Genomic DNA, 22976 nt, shown 5'->3' on the forward strand with positions numbered 1-22976 from the left:
AGTACTACAAGTAAAAAAAACACTGAACTTTGGAAACACTTAATCGTGGAGAACTTAAGTTATGGGATCCTAAAAAGACAACACATGTTGATATTGATGGTGTTAATCACTTCCTTTATACTATTCTAAGCTATAAAGTCTCAAACCTAAACAATCTTTAAATTCTTATCACTATGACCTGTGTTTGGTTAATTCATTTGTCCCTTTGTTGAAAGCTTGTCAGGAGTTGCTCCTTAACCCTTCCACATGCAGTGAGGATCACTCATAACCCTCGTTGGTCCCATTGCACATTCTCAATTAGTATCAGTTTTTTCCCCCTTTTCATATGTTGCTCAATATCATACATCCTTCATTTGTATCTTCAAGTGCCATTTGACACACCATTGCACAACCAAAAGCAACATTTCCATTATGTTCATGACCAATAAGTCACAAGTCTCTACACGAGTTACACAGTTGATGACCATGACTTCATTTTCATAAACCCTGATAACTAGTTTCCATTGTTTTGTTAGAGTGATAATAATTCCTCCATTGTTGATCTTTGAAATTGCATTCTCACTTATTTCTACGCATAAACTTCTCTCATTCAACCTTTTTACCGCTAAGAACCTCAGATTCACCTCATTCACATATTTTCCTTCAATGGTTGTCGCTAACAATTCCTCACAAATAAAACAAGGACATAATATTACTCACTTTTGTACCGAATTCACACTCAATTCCTTTCACAAATACTTAAAATTTTATATTATTTTAATTCCTTTCACAAATATTTAAGATTTTATATTATTTTAATTGCGTGAGATTCCTAAATTTCATATTCAGTCTCCATACACTCAATTTTCATTTTGCAACTAGGTCAACGTTCACTTATTACATAGGGCATCATTTAAATCAATTAAGACAAAAACCAATTAGATAAATTAATTTCACATTTACTCTTTTACTTCACATTTACCCTTTTCTTACCAACGTTTTCCACACTCTATCTTCTCTAACAATCCTTTCACTTTTTCAGTTTCTATCCTTCATTTCCACAAAAAAAAAAAAAAAAAAAAAATCCCCAAATCACAGTTCAAAAATTCTACCCTAGAAGCAATGTGTTTCGAAATTTCCAATTCAACGATGTTGAGGCGAACACTGAAGCTGAAAAATTAGGGTTTTGGAATGAGAGCTCATGGCATTTGCTAATGCTGCAGTGATCGGTCCTTCTCTGTATGGCGTTGGTTGCATCGCGAAGATTCCGTTGTTGAGTTCGCATGGCGAAGTAGTTGGTTCTGGATTTTGTGGTTCTTCATTTTGCGTTGGGTCCCACTCTGGGAAAAGTGATGTTGTTCTTGAAAGGAGAAAATTGAAGTCTGTTGATAAAAATAATCACGTTTTCGAAAATTCACACATGAAATCTGCAGTTGAAATCCCAGTTTCTTGCTATCAGGTAGTAGAAAATTGTTGTGTTTGTTAATTTAAATGTGTATTTTTGTGCTATTCATTTACTCAGTATTATTATTATTACTATCATCGCCAATTCTCAAATTGACAAGATGTCAATGATAGGATCCAAGTGAGTTTGATGAATTCCATGAATGTTTGGGAGTGATAACCTACGAAGCACCGACAGAGACACAGACACAGACACAGACACATTGTAATAATTAAAGAAATAGAAGTGGTTGTATGAAGTGGAGGATCTAGGACTCTGGCCCAGGGGTGCAAAATAGATTTTGGGTTTAAGCCTTTAAGGTGTCAAATTTTTGTTTGAGGGTGGTCACTATGGAAAAAAAGTAGATGCATTGGTCATGTTTTCAAAGTTTAGGGTGTGCAAGTATACACCCTCACTATATATTGTATGTAAACACAGGTATCAGTGTCGGAGACCGACACATGTTGGAGAGTCAGACACATTGGATCTGAAGTGTTGGTGGGCGATAACTAGTATGTGATAGAAAAATAACTCTTAAGCTTAAAGAAAACTTTGATAGTTTGATGAGCATTTATAATAAGACCAATGATGTTGTATGGAATTGAGTGTTGGGTGGTAAAAAAGGTAACAAGACAGGAAACTTACTGTTGAAGTGATGAGAATGTTACAATGGACTAATGATTGTATAAGGTTAGATAGGATTGGAAATGAATTTATAAATTATTAGAGAAAAAAAAAGGATATGCTTTTGGACTTTGGAGAAGACCTGTAGATCGAGAAGTAGATAAGGAGAGCATGGAGGATAGTCTTATAATTAGAGGTCAAGGAGAGACCAAAGAAAATTACAAGCCAAACTACAAAGATAGATTAAGGGGTAATCGGTCTTTATTTTAACCTAATACAGATGACTCCACCTTGTAGGAAAATACTTGGTTATCACTTATATTCTTACTAGTGTCCAGAGATGCACTTTTGTCTGCTTTTCTATTGCGCCAATATATGTCAATCATGAACAATAATTTTTGTGTAATTTTTATCTATACAATTATAAATTATCACGTTTTATTATTTGTTAAGATCGTACTTTATGGCAAAACACAAACTGCTCTTTTTTGTAGTATCCTTTATTGTTGCCAACTTGCCATAAGGAGGAAACTGCTCTTATAACCGTCCACTTCTATCCTATAAAGAGTATTATTGTATTTTTTAAGGCCACACCAAATATGGGTATTGCCTTTATTATTAATATAGATAGTATAGATTATTAGTTATGAAGCACGTACTCCTCTGGGATTAGGCGTGTCGTTGTGTCCAACACCCGTACGACACATGTTTGACAACTCAGACAAGGTGTCTCAATTTTTTCTCTTTGCTTCGACACACCTTACACTCCCTTTGGACACATCTTATACTTATTTATGGGAGTTAATAGTTTACAAAGTCAAAGCATTTCCGCCCTCTGCCTTTTTGTTTTCCATGTAATGATGGAATCTGTGTTTTTGGGATGATTCAGCAGCTATGATGAGTGTTTTATCATTTCAAGTTTGCAAATAGACTGTTAATATTCGGTTGTCTTTGTTATATTAACCTGTCCATGCTAATTTCCATTTTATCTCTTTCAAGATTAATGCTAGACCACTCGGTTCATACCATTTTGCAGCTCATTGGTGTTCCCGATCGAGCTGAGAAAGATGAAATTGTTAAGGCAGTTATGAGTTTAAAAAATGCAGATATTGAAGAAGGTTATACAATGGGCGTTGTTGCATCTCGCCAGGTATAGATGTCACCACCAACATTGATTTGCTATATTTGGTTTTAGAGACTCAGATAAATTGAGTTGTTGTTTGTTGCTCTCATCTTATATCTTTGCAGGATCTTCTGATGGATGTTAGGGATAAGCTCCTTTTTGAGCCAGTATATGCTGGTAATTTGAAGGAAAAGATTCCCCCTAAATCTTCCCTTCGTATTCCTTGGTCTTGGTTGCCCGGTGCTCTGTGCCTTCTTCAAGAGGTACATTTGGCATGTAATTAATCTTTTTTAAATATTTTTCTAAGGGCCGTGTATTATTTTCTTTGTTTTGTGGAAACACTTAACTTCTACTTCCCTATTCATTCTGTTCAGGTTGGAGAATCAAAGCTTGTGCTGGACATTGGAAGAACGAGTCTTCAGCATCAAGATGCGAAGCCATTTACAGATGATTTAATTCTTTCTATGGCACTATCTGAGGTAAGACATGTGGATATAGGTTGCAGAATTACTCTGTTAATTTATAACATTCTTGTTTATATACCCTATCCTTATCATAGGTGCCTTATTGAAGTGTACAGTTGCGAAGATTGGCTTTGAGAAGAACAAGGTATCTCAAGGTTTTGAAGCTCTTGCTCGTGCTCAGTGTCTTCTTAGAAGTAAGCCATCTCTTGCAAAAATGACACTGCTATCTCAGGTGCGGAACGTTTTCCAAGTGTATATTCAGTTGAGATCTTTAAGTCCCTAGCTGGTTTCTTAGTATTGGAACAACCCTGAGGGTGCTTTTAATGGTTTCTAGATCGAAGAATCTCTTGAAGAGCTTGCCCCCGCTTGCACCTTGGAGCTACTAAGCATGCCAAATACCCCTGAAAATGTTGAACGAAGACGGGGAGCAATTGCGGCTTTGCGTGAATTGCTTAGACAGGGTCTTGATGTTGAAGCTTCATGCCAAGTACAGGATTGGCCTTCTTTTCTAAGCCAAGCTTTTGACAATTTACTGGCTAATGAGATGGTTGATCTTCTTCCTTGGGATAGCTTAGCTGTGATGCGAAAGAATAAGAAGACAATTGAGTCACAGAATCTAAGGGTAGTAATTGATTCAAACTGTTTCTATAGAGTTTTTACAGCTCATATGGCACTTGGGTTTTCCAGCAAGCAAAAAGAGTTGGTAATGTCCTTCTCCAATAATACCCCCCGTCCAAAGCTTATATGCATTTTAATATTTCTTCGATAGTTCTTTTTTTTCATAAGTACATTTTTTTGGGCTTACGTGCTCAAATAGCGGCTTTCTTAATTTCATCCTGATACCAAGTGTTTTTATGAATTTCATGCAGATTAACAAAGCAAAAAGTATATGTGAATGTTTGATAGCTTCAGAGGGTATTGATCTGAAATTTGAAGAAGCTTTTTGCTTGTTCCTTCTTGGACTGGTATGTTTTTATCATTTAACTCTTATTGTCAGTGCTGCTGTCATGAAGTATTTAGATATTTTGAACCTTGGTTTCCTGCAGGCTGCAGCAATATTTTTTTCTCCAACTTTCCATTTTTCTGCGAGAATGTACCACATAGTTCTTCATTAATGTTGTCTTTAATCTAGGGCACAGAGGACGAGGCAGTTGAAAAGCTGAAGCAGCTTGAGTTAAACTCAAATCCAAAACATAAATCAGTCTTGGGGAAGGCAATAATGGATGCTTCAGCTGCAAACCCATCATTGGTATTTCTCTTGCCATCATGTTCAGTCAGTTTCTTATTTTTGTTTTCCTTCATGAAATGCATTGCAAAGGCTTTAGGTGCTTGTGTTACCTTAGTGGTGCTCCTCCTATTTTAGTCTTGAGGACCCTAGTGGTTAAGTATGTTTTCGTTGTGCGCTATTAACTGTGGCATAGATTTCAAAATTAGTGTGTTTTAGAATAATTTATGCTTATGTAGAGTCTGGCCTAAATGCCATATGCTACGATTCATTTCTTTCCTTTTTTCAATTGAAAATGAGATTTTGTTTGGCTTTCTGGAAATATTTCGTTAGTGTATGTTATGTTTTTACACGAGATAACAACTAAAGTGTGATGGTTCAAGAACTTCTTTTATCCTTTATTTTAAGATTCTATGATGTAATTTTGAGTTTTTGATTTCTTAACTCAAAGCATTTGCTGAACTTTGCCAGGAATTGTGGCTGAAGGATTCTGTGCTTGATTTATACCCAGATACTAAAGGTTGTTCTCCAGCTTTGGTAAGATCAGCTATAGTAAATGAAACTAATTTATTGCTTTGATTCCGACAAAATGTTATTTACAGATGTTCATCTCTGCAGGCCAATTTCTTTAATGCTCAAAAGAAATTTTCTGGAAGTAAGAATTCCAAAGGATCTCCACAAATGTTTCCTACTATATGTCATAGACCTCTATCATCATCTGGTTCAGTAGAACGAAAAAATTTCGAGGAACCTCGCTCATATATGAGCTCTTCTCCAAATTTGGGGTTTGCTGTCAAGCAGCTGGCTCCTACTGATTTGCAGAGTTCATTGCTATCTGGCAAAAATGAAAACAGACTCAATCCTAGCAAGCCACCTGTTAAAGTGAAAAGGAACCTTGGCAGTCATCACAATGGAATTTGGAATAATAACTTCACTCTTGCTCAAGTATTTGAAAGAATAACATACATTACCGTACTGGGTTGTATTGCATTTGCTTCTATGAAGTTGTTGGGAATGAACCCGGGCAAGAATTTTACTCGTACTAACTGGGCTTTCACAAAATCCAACAATTGCGCTAACTACACTATAGGCCCGGCATATATTAGGCGAAGTTCTATCGCCAACAAATTGAAGAGAATTATGTCGATGGTTAAGATACATTTTTTGCGCCGCCCAGATGCTGGTAGCCGAAGTGATTTACACATTTCTCTGTCCTCATCATCCTCCCCTATTAATGTGTATAGGAAGATGATGTCTGTGGAGGAAGCAGAAACCCTTATTAGGGAATGGCAAACAATCAAAGCTGAAGCTTTGGGGCCTAGCCATGAAATTAATGGCCTAGCTCAAGTCCTTGACGAATCTATGCTTGCTCAGGTAATGCATGTTGTGGTCTTCTTTAACCACTTTTTATATAATCAAATATCATTTGAACCATCGATCGTTCAATCATTCAACTCATCAATCTATAGACTACTGAATTATTAAATGAGCATGTTATACTCTCTCATATGGTTTCTCTTGTTTACTTGTGACGAGTAATATAACATTTATAATAAGCTTGTTGGTTTATGAAAATGATGATGAAAGGGAAACATATCAAACTAATTGAACATGTGCGTTTCTTGAGCAGTTTGTAATTTTTTGTTTGCTACAACCCAAATGTCTTCAATTAAAATTTAACACAACAAAAAAGCTTGAATATAAATGATTGTATTTTAACAAATTTTATGTCTTTGTTGGTATTATAGATGGCTTATTTGAGAAATTTTTGTGAGTCCTACATAGTAGCAAATAGATCTGTGGATAGATGACTCGATAGTGTTTACAATCTTCTTGGAGGGTTTGAATTATTAGACTGGCCCACAGAGTAGTTACGAAATTGGTATTGGTGTAAGCACTGATAGAACTGTATGATCAAAGATTTACTTAGGACTATCATTATGGTTATAACATACCAACTTCAAGTTGGTTTAAGCCCAAACATGCAAACTTAGAACTACCCTTATAGTTTTACCTGTAAACTTATATGGCAGACAGAATTTCATGGTATCTCTCATTCTCTCTTGCTAATGACTCACTTTATATTGTATTTTTCTTAAGAGGTAGTGGTTTGTTGCCATTTCAAAAGACATTTATTTATTAGAGGTGATTTGATTGCATTCAAATACATGTAAAAGGTACTTCAAGAGAAACTTCCTCTATAACAAGAGAAATGCATTAGGATAATAAGGGTGGTAAAAAATTGCTGATATGACTTAACTTAATAATAGGTAATTTACACACTAATATCATATGTTGACTAAGTGACACAAGAAGAAAACTTATCGGTGTTATCTTTGACAGTGGCAAGCCTTGGCTGATGCTGCAAAACAAAAATCTTGTCACTGGAGATTTCTTTTGCTAAAATTATCTGTCCTTAGAGCCGACATTCTATCAGATGGAAATGGATCAGACATAGCAGAAATAGAAGCCCTTTTAGAGGAAGCAGCTGAACTTATTGACAGTTCTCAGCAAAAGAATCCAAACTACTATAGGTAAGATGCACTTTGCTTGCTTTAACTAATAATTGAATTAGTAGTCTATTGTTAAAACACTCATATCATTTCTTCATTTTTACTGTTTTATGAACTTATTTTTTTTAATGATTAATTGCAGCACTTACAAAGTTAAGTATGTTGTGAAGAGGCAAGATGATGGATCATGGAAGTTCTGTGATGCTGATATACGAACACGATGATATATACACGCCCGGCGTAGGACAACTGAAGTTGAGGCTAACTTGGTTCCTTTCCTAAATTTAATTTGAAGGAATCTGAAAATTCATTGACAATCTACATATAGGCAGATGATGACACTCTTCTTATTGATTATTTCCTGTAAAGAAATGATTGATTGACATAATTGTAGATGTTCATCAGAAAATTATGTGACAAGCATTTTTTTCATTAGACTAGTGTGAAAAGTGAACATAAGTAATGTGAAAAGGAAAACTCGTGTGGGATCTCAACATTTGATAAATAGTATTTTAGTCGCCAAAATCTCTCCATGTTTAGTCTCTACAAAAAATGATAATAGCTGACGTGTCCTGTCATGCCACGTTGGTATCAGTTTAATCACAAATCATAAAATGTATAATTTAAATTCTAATGTGTGATACATCATTATTTAAGATTTATAATCCAACCAAAAAAATATAAGTGCATAGCAAATACAAAATATAGACAAGCGATGCATCCCTTGAATAAAAATATAGAAAAGAATTGGGTTCGAAATCTAATCTAAACGTGATTATCTTGTTGTAAGTGTTCTCTAAGTCTCGAAGTCTTTTTTAAACCCAAAGTGTTGAGATTCAATAGTTATTTTGTAAAATATGTATTAAGTATAAAGTTATTGAGTTTTATAATATTTATGAGGTACTTTGATCACTCATATACATATGTATAAATAAATGATTAAAATTTGATGTTTTTTAGTAGTAATACTAAAACTTGCGAGTTCTTCGACAAAGTGATGTACATATAAACACTTCAAAGTTCAAGTCACTCAATGATTAAGTGTATAATGAATGTATAACGTAAATTTTGGACAGGAATCCCTTTATATAGTCGAGATGTAGAGGCGACTTGGGAAGAAAGATTGCTGGCGCTTGTAGTAGAACACGACAAATGTACTATGTGAGGTTGATCATTGTCAAATTTCTAGTATGACTGTGCAAAGCTTCTAGATTACGTTCAAGGATTTGTGACACTCAGGTCCAGTTTGATGGGCCCAACTCCATTCCAATCAATTTATTTTTATTTGAAAGAAATAGTTCAGGTCTTAAAAACGAAGTTTACAAAAAAAAAATAAATAAATAATTAAGTTTTCATAAGAATAACAAGTATTTATGGTATAAATTAAAATAATAAAGTGTAATATAACCTAGAAGGAGTAAAATTCGTATAGTATATTAATTAAATTGATTTTGTATGCGTAACCCCTTCCATTTTAATTCCAAAAAGAATAATAGTCAAGACCAAAAAGAGAGCGAGGCACAACAAGGTTTTCTCATTCCCTTTGGATTCAATTTGATAGAATCGAAAGCGCCGTAGAAACCAAATCACAGTTTCGATCCGATGGGTTTCCAACGCGTTACGAAACTTGTAACCTCAATCGCCTCCCGCCACCACCACCTCCGCCACCAATCATCCTCCTCCGCTTCCTCTCCTGCTGTGTTCGTCGACAAGAGCACGCGCGTGATCTGTCAAGGAATAACAGGAAAGAACGGAACGTTTCATACCGAACAAGCGATCGAATATGGAACGAATATGGTTGGTGGTGTTACTCCTAAGAAAGGTGGAACTGAACATTTAGGGCTTCCTGTTTTCAACACTGTTTCTGAAGCTAAAGCTGAAACTAAAGCTAATGCTTCTGTTATTTATGTTCCTCCTCCTTTTGCTGCTGCTGCTATCATGGAATCTTTGGAGGCTGAATTGGATCTCGTTGTTTGTATCACTGAAGGAATTCCTCAACATGATATGGTATAACTCTATTATTATTATTTTTTTTATTGTTCGTTTCTCGCTTTTCATATCGATATACTTTTTTGTTTCTTTTGTTTTTTAGGTTTTTTTCTCTATATTTATTTGGTATTGTGATTATGTGAATTGTTTTGTTGTTGTTATAATTATTTTTTGTTTTTTGTTGTTGGCTTTTTGGTGGTTTTGTTGTTACAATTGTTATTTTAGGTTAATTAGTATGTGTTGATTGATCTAGTGAAATGGATGGGTTAGGGTGACTAAAGTGAATGTCATGCTATGGAGCACAAGGATATACATTTGACACGAGGCTGACATGTAGACACTGATATAAGAATTTGAATAAATGGAAGTGATTGAATGTACCCATATGTGTTGTGTCAGTGATGATATGTTTCGGGCTATGAATCATAGATACTAACACATACACCGAAAAGACATTGACATTGGCACATCAACACCAATAATAATTTGAGAAGTGAGAACTTGAATTGAGTGTAATTGAAATGTTGTCTCGGTGTTGGACACTAGTACACACCTTCGATCAGAGAAGTGTCGGTGCTACAGCCAACATGTGTTGGACACCCTTCAATCTCAAGTGTTGGTGCTACATAGATTTTATGTTGGTGGTAAAATTGCAATTGGAATTAGTGTTTATGTGACTTGCTTTGTGTGTGTTGGAGTAGTATGGGGAAGACAAAAACTTGTATATGCCACTTATGAGCTTTCTCTTAAATGTGATGGGATAAAAAGTTTTTTTTGTTGTGATTTGATCTTATTTTTGAGGTTAATTATGTTATAGCGACAATCTAAAGAGACATTCAATCATATTTCACTTGTCAACGTGTAAACAAGTTTTAAGAAGTGAAGTTATGATGTGACAAATAATGAAGTATAACTAGATGTCTACAAAAGTTGCTTAAACATTTAAATTTCAAGGTATTGCCATTAAACACTGCATTTTGGGTTCTATATTTTTTGTTTGGTATTAGTTTCGTTGTCTATTGTGGAAGACTGGGATTATATTCATGTGTGAGCCTTTGATTTGTTTATAGCTTTTTGATAAAATAGGGCTATTGTCTAATGTCTTGTTTAATGGTGGCCTTATGTTCAAGTTTGGGTATGTGATGTATGTAACTCTAGCTAGTTGCCAGTTGCTGCATGGATTGTCTAATTTACTTTTGGCTCTGCTGCGGATATGAATGTAGTGGCTGAAGTTAATTTTTTTTGTTTATGTCAGGTGCGAGTTAAAGCAGCACTTAACAGACAGTCCAAAACTCGCTTGATAGGACCAAACTGCCCTGGTATCATCAAGCCTGGGGAATGTAAAATTGGAATCATGCCGGGTTACATTCACAAACCTGGGCGCATAGGAATTGTTTCTCGTTCTGGCACTTTGACATATGAAGCGGTGAGTCCTTGCTTTTTATGTTGGGTAGACTATTGAATTTGTTGTAGTAGTGTATGAGACAGTTTTGTTTAATCGCGGCTATGGCAGAATGGTGTGGGCGCGTGGTGGATTTTTTGCCAACTGCCATAGGCATAGGCAATTTGTGAAGGGAGGCCCACCACCATGGTAGCGCCATAGGGTGCAATAGTGTCTTTCTAAGGTGGAATTTTGGCCTTCCGCCCTATTACGCCATCTTCCATTGATATCATATGTTCTGTTGATAAGATTTGTTTGTTCAAATTGGGTTCCCCAGTCACTCTCCTCATGTGATATGTCAAGGAAAATGTTGACACATTGTACTTGAGTTAGTTCTGTCTGTGTTACACTTTCTTACATGGAGTTGTGACTGCACATCCCTGTGAATCTTGTGCACTTGTCATATGTCGTGGTTTCTCTCCCCCCATGGCAGAGTTGAAATCTGTTACCAACTTGATTTTTTTTCCCTCGGTCAATTTACTGTTGTTTCATGCGTTAAAAAGAAAATCTCAACTTTCATTAATCTATTTAAATTTATTTGCAGCTTTCAAAAAGAAAACAACTTATTCATGTCTTTTATTGAGTAACAGGCTTATCTTGGGAGTTATTACCATTTGAAATTTGAAGTTCTTTTGATGCATACAGTATGATGGTTACCCTTGGATAAACCATGTATTTGTTTATAACTATTCAGGTTTACCAAACAACCGCTGTTGGCCTTGGACAATCCACTTGTGTGGGTATTGGAGGAGATCCCTTCAATGGAACAAACTTTGTTGATTGCCTTACAAAGTTCATAGCAGATCCTCAGACAGAAGGTACTTCGTCATATTTTATTGTGTCATCTATATAATTGTATTGTATTAGTTTATCCATGAAATATTGCTGTTGTCTTCTGTACATAGTTTCTTTTCCTAATGAATTATTCCGGTAGGATTAATGAGATGGTCATTTATCATCACTGTTTGTTTGTGTAATTCAGGTATCATTCTCATTGGAGAGATAGGAGGAACTGCAGAAGAAGATGCTGCTGCACTAATTAAGGTTCCTCTTAATTGTTGTTAATTGCATAAATCTGCCTTTTACTTAGTTATCAGTATCTGAAAATTTTAAATAAGTTTCTGTCTCGTGAGGAAGGGACATTGCTAAAGTTGTCCAACATGTTTCTTTAATAACTCTGGGAAAGGAACCTAAGTTCATTAGGCGTTTTTATCTGGTGAATGGCGATATTTATTTGTGTTGGATATATCTTTCATTTTATACAAAAGGAAAGAACAAACGCATGCTCATGGTACCATAGTCTTTTCAAAAGACTATTTCTAAAGTTTAACTGATTTTTGAATGACTATGCAGGAAAGCGGGACTGAGAAGCCCATTGTTGCATTTATTGCTGGATTAACTGCTCCCCCTGGCCGTCGTATGGGTCATGCAGGAGGTAAATTTTTGTTTTCCAACATTAGCATGGGGAGATTGCACATATTTGTCCATGTTTTAGAGCATCTGAAATTATTAGACTATCCGATTAGCACTTATCATATAGAATTTTATGTATAAGCTGTTTTTCCAATTGAGGAAGATATGGTGGTAAGTTTTGTAATTGTAAAAACAATTTATGGGAATGTCAAAAACTTTTTTTCCAAGCTTCTTTAAACACTTACACAAGTGTTTGTACCATGAGATAAGTCTAATTTTAAATAAGCTTTTCCAAATGCTCCTTTAGTGATGATGATAAAGCAATTCCAGCTTTTACATTGGCTCTCCCTAGATCATGTATATACTCATTTTGCTTCATTTAGTCAATGATGTTAATTGCGCAACCTTGATTTGCTTGTGCAGCTATCGTGTCGGGTGGTAAGGGTACTGCTCAAGACAAAATCAGAACCCTCAGGGAAGCTGGAGTCACAGTTGTGGAGTCTCCTGCTAAAATTGGAGCTGCCATGTTTGATATTTTCAAGCAGAAGGGTTTGGTGCAATAGTTTAGTTTGGGGTTTTATTTACTTTCATCAAATCACTTTGGTTTTGATTTGGCCTACAACATGGTCAGAAAACACTTGATTCCCATCGATAGTAATGGGATATTTTTTCCTATTTTATTTTTCTATGATACGAGAGGCTCCTTAGAATAAAATTAATTCAAGATGCTTTTTATATTTCCGGAAATTTCGTATGTTCCAATTGAGCTCCAGCTATTGTGGCGCTGGTTTGTAAACATCTGTAGTTATTTTGCAATGAATTTCGAAAATCTTCATTTTGTAGTGTCTGCAAGGTTGGTTAGTTATGTGATCCTAAATATTTTTGTTGATAGTTCTGGTACTGTTTGTGTATGTGTTGGTTGTTATTAGATAAAACAACAAACAAGTCTTATCTACTAAACAAGGTCCGTTCTCTAATATTTTGTCATGTACTATAATAATTGGATGAAGTATTTGAGAGTTTTTTATCACTTTCAATATTTTTTGGATTGATCAATCTTTAGGTGTATTTTGACAACAACAAAAATCTAAATTGGTCAAGCTGAAGATGTATTTTTTTGAGGCTTTTAAGAATATAGCGAGTGATAGAATAAGTTACTTAAGTATTTTGATAGATCCAGAACATATATCTGCAGTCATGGACAAACATAAAAAAAAAGTAGTGGTGTATTTCGGTCAATTTTATGTTTTCAAAAGCCCTTTTTTCACTTAGTTTTGAATTTGTTGATAGACAAAGTGATAAGCATCACTTGAAAATCATGTATATAATTGTGAAATTTTGAATTTGAATTTAAAACATAATATTTAATCTAATAATATCGATACAGATAAGTTAATTTGTTTTTGAATATGATGATTATCAAAAAAAAATGCATTAATGTTCTTTAAAATTGTTTTCTTCAACCTTTTACATAAGGTTCTTATGCTTCTCGCCACTCTAAGTTTGAACGTTCAGATTTTACATATTTTTCATGTAGAGAATGGTTGAGCCAAATTGCCAATTGTTGGTTAATCTAATCCATGAGGGCAATTTTAGTGTTTATTTCGAATCACTTGTTTTATTGTTTGATATGTTTAGCAAAGATGAATCCAGAAGTTTACAAGTAGAGGAATGAAAAAAATTTAACTAATAAATCTAGACGAAAAATTTAATGATAAATTATGCATTAATTTTATATTTTTGTCAATAGATAAATGGTAAATATTATAAAAAAATTTACACGCAACTGCAATATTTTAAGTTTAAATTCAAAATAAAATGTCTAAACCAGAAACGGATTATTTAATTAAATAATATCAATAAAACTTATGGAGAATATTACATTAATTTTAAATTACAAGAATTAAATATAATATAGAATAATAATATTAAGGAATGTTATTAATCAGTAAAAAGTATATTTATAATTTTTCTCTAATTATATAATGTTAGAGAATTAATTAAATGATAAAGCATATTAATTAAGTATGTTACAATAAATAAAATTATACTTAATAAAAATTACAAATCTGACTCTTTTAAAATCAGAGATTTATTTTTTTGTCTTATAAAAGATAATAAATTTTATTATAATTAACTTATATAATTACAATGTTCGAGTCAACCTAACAATATCAAACATTTTGAGCTAAAATTTAAGGATGGTCAGATATTTATTTTTAAAAAGAAAAATAAATAATGTTAATTTTTTGATTGATAAATCAAAAATAAATATTATAGGACATTATAACAAATTATGAATTTATTGAAATAAAAACTATATTAATTTTATCAATTCACACTTTAATCAATTTAGGAGATCAAATTCAAAAAATTATAAACAAATGTGTTTGTTAATCGGTATTCGTATTGTATATAGATATTATTTTTTGGGGTGATATTATACAAATAATTTAAATCATTTAATTCATGAACAAAGAAGCAATACAATTAGAAATCCAATAATAAATTAAGGAGTAAGTTAGAGTCATGTTGTTTGCAAAAAGACAAGCTTTTATGGTAAATTAAGAAATACATAAATTATATGTGAATATAAAATTTTGATATAAATAACACATCATATTTGTGTTTATTATACACATAAAGAGAGTATGTGTGAGTGCCACGTGGAATATATATTTATGTACAATAAATATAAATACAGTACATGTTAAATTTTTGTATTTATATAATATTTTTATTAAAAAATATTTATTTTCAAATAAATTCAACATGATAAATTAATTAACTAGAAAAATAAAGCTACAATTTATTGCTTAATATGTTCTCATTTATATGTTAAAAAATATTATAGAATTAAATCTAAACTATTAAATACCACTTGAGTCTATTACAAATATTTAGTATGGAGAGCGTATAAATAACCAATGATAAAAAAAATCCAAACTACGAATACAATACTTAACCAAAAATACATTTTTTTTAGGCACCTTAACCAACAAGAATAATAAATATTCTCAACTTTATCAATTAAAATTTCTCAACCAGATAAAATAAATAAAAAAATCTTAAAAGACAAACAAGAAGAAAGAATCATTATTCATTTTCTTTCCATATACTACCTCTTTTTTGTAATCTTGAATCCTTGATTTGCATCCCATAGTATATCTGTGAATTAAGGTTTCAAAAGTGGTGTTTGAAAATTGGAATATAGTTTAGATGAGTGTATATCAAATGTAAGTTGAAATAAATTAATTTTAACTATCCATCAAATTTTAAACAATCAACATTAAAATTAAAATTAAAATTAAAATTAAAATTTCATGTGAGTTTTTTACACGCACTTATGGTGATTAAAATCTTCACTTAATATGTCTTGTAAAAAAAATAATAAAATCACTTAATATGTCCCTTGTTTTGATTATTACGACATTTTTATAAATTTTATAAAATAAAAAATTCCAATTCGAAGCATTGACTTTTGACTTTTTTATGTTCATCTTTCTCTTCTCTAAGCTCCCATCTTCTCCCTTCACTCATCAGATCCACACACTCACTTCACTAACACAAACATTTTCCCGAGAAAACTCCCAATTTTCCATGAAAATCCCAAAACCCTAAATTCATCAATTTCCTTCACCACCAACAACAATGGCAGTCCTCACATCATCATCACCCTCACCACCATCAATGGCACAAGATCTACTCAATTCCCTTCCCAAAACCCTAAAACTCAAAACAAAACAACAAGAGCTTCTAATCCGTGTAACAACCCTTGGTTTAATCTACATCCTCGCTTTCATCACTCGTCTCTTCAGTGTTCTCCGTTATGAATCAATGATCCACGAATTCGATCCTTACTTCAATTACCGAACAACACTTTACCTAACCGAAAACGGTTTCTCCGAGTTTTGGAACTGGTTCGACTCAGAATCATGGTATCCACTCGGTCGTATCATTGGCGGTACACTTTATCCTGGACTCATGTTAACCGCCGCCGCTCTTTACAAAATACTTCATTTCCTCCGATTCGCCGTTCACATACGCGAAGTCTGCGTCCTAACGGCGCCATTTTTCGCGTCGAACACCACGATTGTAGCTTACTTTTTCGGTAAAGAGATTTGGGATTCCGGCGCCGGGATCGTCGCCGCGGCGTTGATCGCGATTTGTCCGGGTTACATTTCGCGGTCGGTAGCCGGATCTTATGATAACGAAGGAGTTGCGATTTTCGCTTTGGTGTTAACTTTTTATCTGTTTGTTAAAGCGGTTAATACCGGATCGTTGTCGTGGTCGTTGGCATCGGCGTTCGGTTATTTCTATATGGTTTCGGCGTGGGGTGGTTATGTTTTTATTATCAATTTGGTGCCACTTTATGTGTTGGTGTTGTTGGTAACTGGGAGATACTCATTGAGACTTTATGTTGCTTATAATTGTATGTATGTTTTGGGAATGTTGCTTGCTATGCAGATTAGGTTTGTTGGGTTTCAACATGTTCAGTCTGGTGAACATATGGCTTCTATGGGTGTCTTTTTCTTGCTTCAGGTTTACTTCCTCTTACTGCATTGCATTTTCTTTTTTGTTTATGTTTCTTCTTATTTAAGGTGATTTTATTTTACTTTGTTTAATGATGTAACAACTTAATTACAAGTTTGTTTGTGTGAGATGCTATCACTATAGTCCCCGAACTTAAACATCAATGGGTGTGTATTTTGTTTGTGAGTTTCTTCGTCCAATGTATCTTTGATTAGGTAGTTTGATGCCTGAATGTGTCTTTAGGAAGTAAGTTAGTATAGTCCATGAAATTACTAACGGAAGTTACACTTGAAGAGGCTTTCGTAATTTCGATTCATTCAAGGACTATAAAGACGTCACTTAACAAATTTAGAAATCAAAATGATTTAGAATATCTGTAATAACAATTAGTTTTTTAAATAATAATAATTTTCGTGTGAGTTAAAATTAGCCTCTCCTCTTGCGGGGGGTTAAGGCTGAGGACATCTATCCTCTCTGGTCCCCACCTGATAGTATCCTTGTGCACTGAGCTGCCCTTTTAAAGTTAGTTTATGAAATATTGATTTTTTATGACTCCTTTTTTAGAAGCTATCTTGTTTAACTTTTCGGTAAGCACTTTTAGATTTTATGAGTTTTTTTCGTGGATGGGGAATGATAAAATTATTTTAATTGACAAGCTTCCATAAGCTTGGAGCTAATTCAAATTTGGATAGTTTCATTGTCTGCTGGTTGAAGTTGAATGGGTTCTTTAAGTATGATGTGTTGGGTTTTATATGTGGATTCATGGATATGAGAAAGAAAAATAATTTTTGGCATGGAACCTTGGTTATGATGTCTTTCTCATCTGTTTGGTGGGTATGGTATACCATGGGAAACCATAGAAAGAAAATTCTAATTATTTGTAATTTATTTAGATATTGTTTTCCTGTTTTACGTTTGCTTAGGCAGTGCTTTATTTATGTGAACAGATAGATTTTCTTAGATTGGTGCCTATGCCTAGTTTGTTTGCTTTGTGGTATTGGAAGTTTGTTTCTGCTGTTGAAAAATATTATGATGATGTTGTTTGTTTACCGTGGATGCTGTTGTATCACCGCTTCTCTGTTGATTTGTTTGAGATGAGATTAGCATGCTGGCTCTTTTGGCTCTGACTTGGATTGTTTTTCCAGGTGTTTTTCTTTTTGGATTGGGTAAGGCATTTGCTTGGAGATGCAAAAAAGTTTCAAGCATTTTTGAGGATCACTGTAACTGCTGCAGTTAGTGTTGGTGCCATTGCCTTGGGAGTAGGCATGGCATCTGGTTACATATCACCATGGACTGGAAGGTTTTATTCCTTGCTTGATCCAACATATGCTAAGGATCACATTCCAATTATTGCCTCTGTCTCTGAGCATCAGCCTACTGCTTGGTCATCCTTCATGTTTGATTTCCATATATTGCTGTTCCTTTTCCCTGCTGGGCTCTATTTTTGCTTCAAGCGTTTGTCAGATGCCACAATCTTCATAGTTATGTATGGTCTTACAAGCATGTATTTTGCTGGTGTTATGGTTCGATTAATTCTTGTTGCTACCCCTGCTGTATGCCTCATTAGTGCTATTGCGGTTTCTGCCACTGTAAAGAATTTGACTCGGGTGGTGAGGGCCAAAAGCCAAACCATTCAAAGTGGTTCTGGTAAAGGAAGTAGTGCTTCAAAAGGTTCTTCTAAGGTAAGGATTTTTTAAGTAACTAGTTGAGCAAAAGGCTTGTTCACAATAGTTGCATTCTACTAGTATTTTTGCCTATCCATTATGCCTACTTGCTCCCCTTTTCAGTATTTATAGGAAAGATGAATCAGTTGTTGCTTGATATTTCCAATGATATAAATACTCTCATGGGTATGTGCAGTATGTATGGTAATAGCCATGCTCTTTCATGACAATATTTTTTGACTTCATTAGTTCATCGTTTGTCTACTAGAGTATTAAATATTGCATTGTTTTCATTTCTGCCATAAATGGTTTTCATTTCAATTATAATGTGTATGATTATTTACATGCAGGGTGTAGTTGATAACTCCCAGCCTTTCCAAAAGAATGGTGCTATTGTGTTACTTCTCGGTGCTTTTTATATGCTCAGTAGATATGCTATTCATTGTACTTGGGTCACATCAGAGGCATACTCATCTCCCTCAATTGTCTTGGCTGCAAGGGGTGCCCATGGCCAAAGGGTCATCTTTGATGATTATCGTGAGGCTTACTTTTGGCTTCGCCAGAACACTCCACCAGATGCCAAGGTGATGTCGTGGTGGGATTATGGTTATCAAATCACTGCCATGGGAAACAGAACTGTTATTGTTGACAATAACACCTGGAACAATACACACATAGCAACTGTTGGGCGTGCAATGTCATCTTATGAGGATGAGGCTTATGACATAATGAGATCGCTTGATGTTGACTATGTATTAGTCGTGTTTGGTGGTGTTACCGGTTATTCCTCTGATGATATTAATAAGTAAGCCCATCTTAAGTTTTTATATACATATATATGGTGAAATCTTAAGTTATATAGTATTTTACATCATTTTTACTTAATGCATGTTCCCATTTCTTTATAACAAATGCTACATACACACGGACACCCATTGTATTCACAGCTCTACACTACACTTACACAGGTGGTTTCATTTGAGTTGTTGAATATATAAAAATTGTAAGTGTTGTCACTGCCATCACCTTAACTTTGAGCCACTTGCAAGAGTTGTATAGGCAGCAAGCATTACTTTCTTTTAATTTATTTTATTTTATTTGGGAATTGGTCATTTTAATTTTCAAAAGTTTGTCTATTGTTGTTTAGTCTGTTCTCATCCTTTATTGTGTTTCTTAAAATCTTACCCTGCCCTTTCATGCCTTCTGTGTAAGCCTTCATGTTTCTTCAAAAAAGTAATTTTTTTATCTGCATTGTATCATCAAGTTGTGTAAATTGACGGACTATTTCAGTGTAAACTGGACCAGGAGAATATGGGACTAAAATATTTCTGCCTCGCGGTTTCATAGTTTGTTGTGTCATTGTGGCATGTAAAATTATACTATAGGTTTCTAGCTATTGACTTGTTGGAATAAGTTTGAAGAGTGCTTTTTTATTTTTATTTTTTATGTTTCTAATTTTCTTATTGTAAAATATAAAATATACATTTATTAAATGGATATTTGCATTTTCTCTTTTCCTCCAGTTTTTATTGTTTATTACTCATTACTATCATCTGAGTTAGTATTTCGCGAGATTTCTAATCGTTACTGCAAGTATGTAACATATTCCTAATTTTTTTAAAGATTTCTATGGATGGTGAGGATTGGTGGCGGAGTTTTTCCTGTAATAAAGGAACCCGATTACCTTGTCAATGGAGAGTATCGTGTAGATAAAGGAGCAGCTCCAAAGATGTTGAACTGTCTTATGTAAGTTTCTTAGCACTATTAATTGGGCCTGGCATTTGAATTATTTTGATGTCCCAACAAATTTGTATGCCTACAAGTATACTATTGTGCTTGGAACATAATATAGTGATATAGATTAAATTTATGAAGCACGAATATTGACACGAACACGATACACTAATACCGACAAGGACATCGGACATGACACTGACACATCAACACCGGTAATAATTTGAGAAAATGAATTAATTGAATGTAATCAAAGTCTCGGTGTAAGACACCGATACATGTCTGGCAGTGAGACACACTTTCAATCAGAGGTGTTGGTACAGAGGACTAAACTCGATTAGATTAATTTATGGAATAACCATTTAAAAAGTTGTACTATGCTACCCTACCTGCAGGACACTGAAGCTTAACTAGTTTTGAATTCCTATATAGTCCTTTCACTTCTCTATAATAGGTCTATAGCTATGGTATTTGAGTTTACCTAGTACTTCTCCAATATGAATCAGAGCCATTGTTTTTACGCACCGAAAAAGGGAATCCAAATGGAAGATGTTTAGAACTTCAGAATAATTTTGCTAGCTGATGTTTGATTGTATGTATAGACGCGTGATCAATTCATACATGATAATTTAGTTATATTTCTCTTTATCTTTAATTGTTAGGTACAAGCTGTCTTATTATCGATTTGGGGAGCTGACAACAGAATATGGCAAGCCACCTGGGTAAGCTCCGTATCCTTTAATGTTGGCAACTTAATATAATTTTAACAATGGCACAACATAAAATCTTGGTGTCCTTATTAACAGGAACCCTATACTATCTAAGTATTTCCCCCATGTCATAATATAAGCAAAAAAGAGTCAAAGAAAGTAGATGTATGTGATCCAAAATTTAGACCATTCACTTTCTTTGATCCATTTTTGTTTATATTATATGAGACGGACGGAGTAATTATATATCATGATAATAAACTAGAATGATCAATTGTTGATATATCCTTACTTATATGCAACTCGTGTTTACTGTTTAGCTTAAAAGTGGGAAATGCAATCATACATCCTTGTTATTTCAACCAAGGGAATATGATGAATCTATAACACTTGATTAACTATATGCCATATCAATTTTGGATAACTCAGATTCCACTTGATTAACTATATCGTAGGCATGGAAATTGTATCCATTTATCTATCATCCATCCACTACATAATGAAACTTGCTTATTGAAAAGTACCCAAATGCTATCAATTTTTTGAAATTGGAGATAAGTTTCTGATTCTTCTGAGTTTGAAATAGTTTATTCATCAAAGGATGAAGTAAAAAGGCCTACATTGTGCATGAGTTTGGGATATACATAATGAAAATGACGGGATATCCAAAAATCATGTGAATGATGGAACGCCCAAAACCTCGTGTAATAACCATGGTAGTAAGCAGTAAGATTAAGATGTCTGGGGTCCCTAAACATCCGGAGTTCAAATCAGCTTTATTTCTAACCTGTTAAAATTTCAATGTTGGTGCTTCTTGCAACATAGTTGACCCTACCTTTCAAAGGCATTGATTAGGACTTAGAGTATGACTATAGTTTTGTCGAAAGACATTAATAAACCCAAAGAGGTTGTACTTTGTGAATATTGTCTGTGTGTGTTAACTGTTAACATGTTCTAATTGAATGACGTACGTCTTGTATTCACTTGTATATCTTGTTGTTTGTATTCACTTGTATATCTTGGAATGGCAGGTTCGATCGCGCCAGAGGTGTTGAAATTGGAAATAAGGACATAAAGCTGGAGTACTTGGAGGAGGCGTTTACTACTCAGAATTGGATAGTTCGTATTTATAAAGTGAAACCACCTAAAAACAGGTGGTAAGTCTTATCGTCACCTCCCCGAAAACAAAAACAAAAAAGTGAACACAGAAAAAAAAAAAGAAATTCTTGTGCGGGAAATGATAGCATTCTAGTGAGAACTTGAGAGCTGGAAATCTGTTAGCTATGTTTAGATTGTGGACCAATTTTTGAAGTTATTTATATGTAGAATTCAGTTAAGGTAATTTTGTGGATTTTAGAATACTTTAACTTTATAGTGTATGTCAATTGCATAATTTAACATATATGCTCAGGGTCACTTGCTTGTCATGAATTACATCCAGGAGAGGCTAATATTTCGTTTCAAATTAGTAGTATTGGTATGATTTGGCTCGAACACTGCTATTTTTTAATTGAAAAAAAAAAATGAGAATGAATCTTCTCACTTCCACCAGAGATAGTCAGATCAAGGGTTCATTTAATTTGCGGAATTTTCTAGTGGTCTTGGAATAGAATAAATTTAGAGATGAGGTGCAATGAATAACTTTATAAGTTTTCTATACAAAACAGTTTACGTGAAATATTGTATAACATAATCGGCATGACAGTAATTTTTTGTAGATCACCTTGATAGATGGTCTATTGTAGATCTATTCTTAAACATTAAGAAGACTATTAATTTATTCTTTTGAAAAGTGTGGTTGATAATCATTAGAATTTCAAGTAACTTTTAAATACTAATCTCCAGCCAACTACTATACGGTCCACCATATCATCAGCCTCTCCAGCCAACTACTATAAAGATGGTCCACCATATCATCACCCTCAATATTGGAACGTTAGATAGTATTGATAATTGAGATTCAATACTATCGTGTAGATTCACAACTGCAATGAATCCAGATCTCTCATCACTTATAAAGATATTTTCTGAAAAATTGTTCCCATGACATTTTCTTGTAAATCTCAATCTTCCAACAAAATTGTTGACATGCATGCTGTATTTGAAACACCAAAAGGTCA

At 33.9% G+C, this 22976-nt stretch overlaps 3 protein-coding genes across 4 annotated transcripts; all 3 read left to right on the forward strand.

Annotated features, from left to right (window-relative positions):
- Positions 1–915: 915 nt before the first annotated feature.
- Positions 916–7807, forward strand: LOC101490265 (plastid division protein CDP1, chloroplastic). 2 transcript variants are annotated; one of them, XM_004515222.4, is made up of 12 exons: positions 916–1438; positions 3084–3197; positions 3296–3433; positions 3545–3649; positions 3744–3866; positions 3969–4337; positions 4504–4599; positions 4767–4883; positions 5331–5396; positions 5478–6233; positions 7203–7393; positions 7515–7807. In XM_004515222.4, the coding sequence occupies exons 1-12, from the start codon at positions 1181–1183 to the stop codon at positions 7594–7596; spliced, it is 2415 nt and encodes an 804-aa protein (XP_004515279.1). In that variant the 5' UTR covers positions 916–1180; the 3' UTR covers positions 7597–7807. The 2 variants fall into 2 exon arrangements, with proteins under 2 accessions (XP_004515279.1, XP_012567216.1); XM_012711762.3 differs by having other exon boundaries at positions 1299–1438; positions 3047–3197.
- A 980-nt stretch (positions 7808–8787) lies between these two features.
- Positions 8788–13050, forward strand: LOC101490583 (succinate--CoA ligase [ADP-forming] subunit alpha, mitochondrial). Its single transcript, XM_004515223.4, has 6 exons — positions 8788–9379; positions 10617–10787; positions 11497–11620; positions 11785–11846; positions 12156–12237; positions 12639–13050. Exons 1-6 carry the CDS (start codon positions 8975–8977, stop codon positions 12776–12778), a joined length of 984 nt encoding a protein of 327 aa, XP_004515280.1. The 5' UTR covers positions 8788–8974; the 3' UTR covers positions 12779–13050.
- Positions 13051–15734: 2684 nt separating this feature from the next.
- LOC101489932 (dolichyl-diphosphooligosaccharide--protein glycosyltransferase subunit STT3B) lies at positions 15735–22287 on the forward strand. The gene is made up of 6 exons (XM_004515221.4): positions 15735–16757; positions 17894–18430; positions 18763–19217; positions 20036–20158; positions 20809–20868; positions 21888–22287. The coding sequence occupies exons 1-6, from the start codon at positions 15867–15869 to the stop codon at positions 22015–22017; spliced, it is 2196 nt and encodes a 731-aa protein (XP_004515278.1). The 5' UTR covers positions 15735–15866; the 3' UTR covers positions 22018–22287.
- The last annotated feature ends 689 nt before the right edge of the window (positions 22288–22976 follow it).

This window comes from Cicer arietinum, chromosome 8 (genome assembly GCF_000331145.2).
Source record: "Cicer arietinum cultivar CDC Frontier isolate Library 1 chromosome 8, Cicar.CDCFrontier_v2.0, whole genome shotgun sequence".
Lineage (NCBI taxonomy): Eukaryota > Viridiplantae > Streptophyta > Magnoliopsida > Fabales > Fabaceae > Cicer > Cicer arietinum.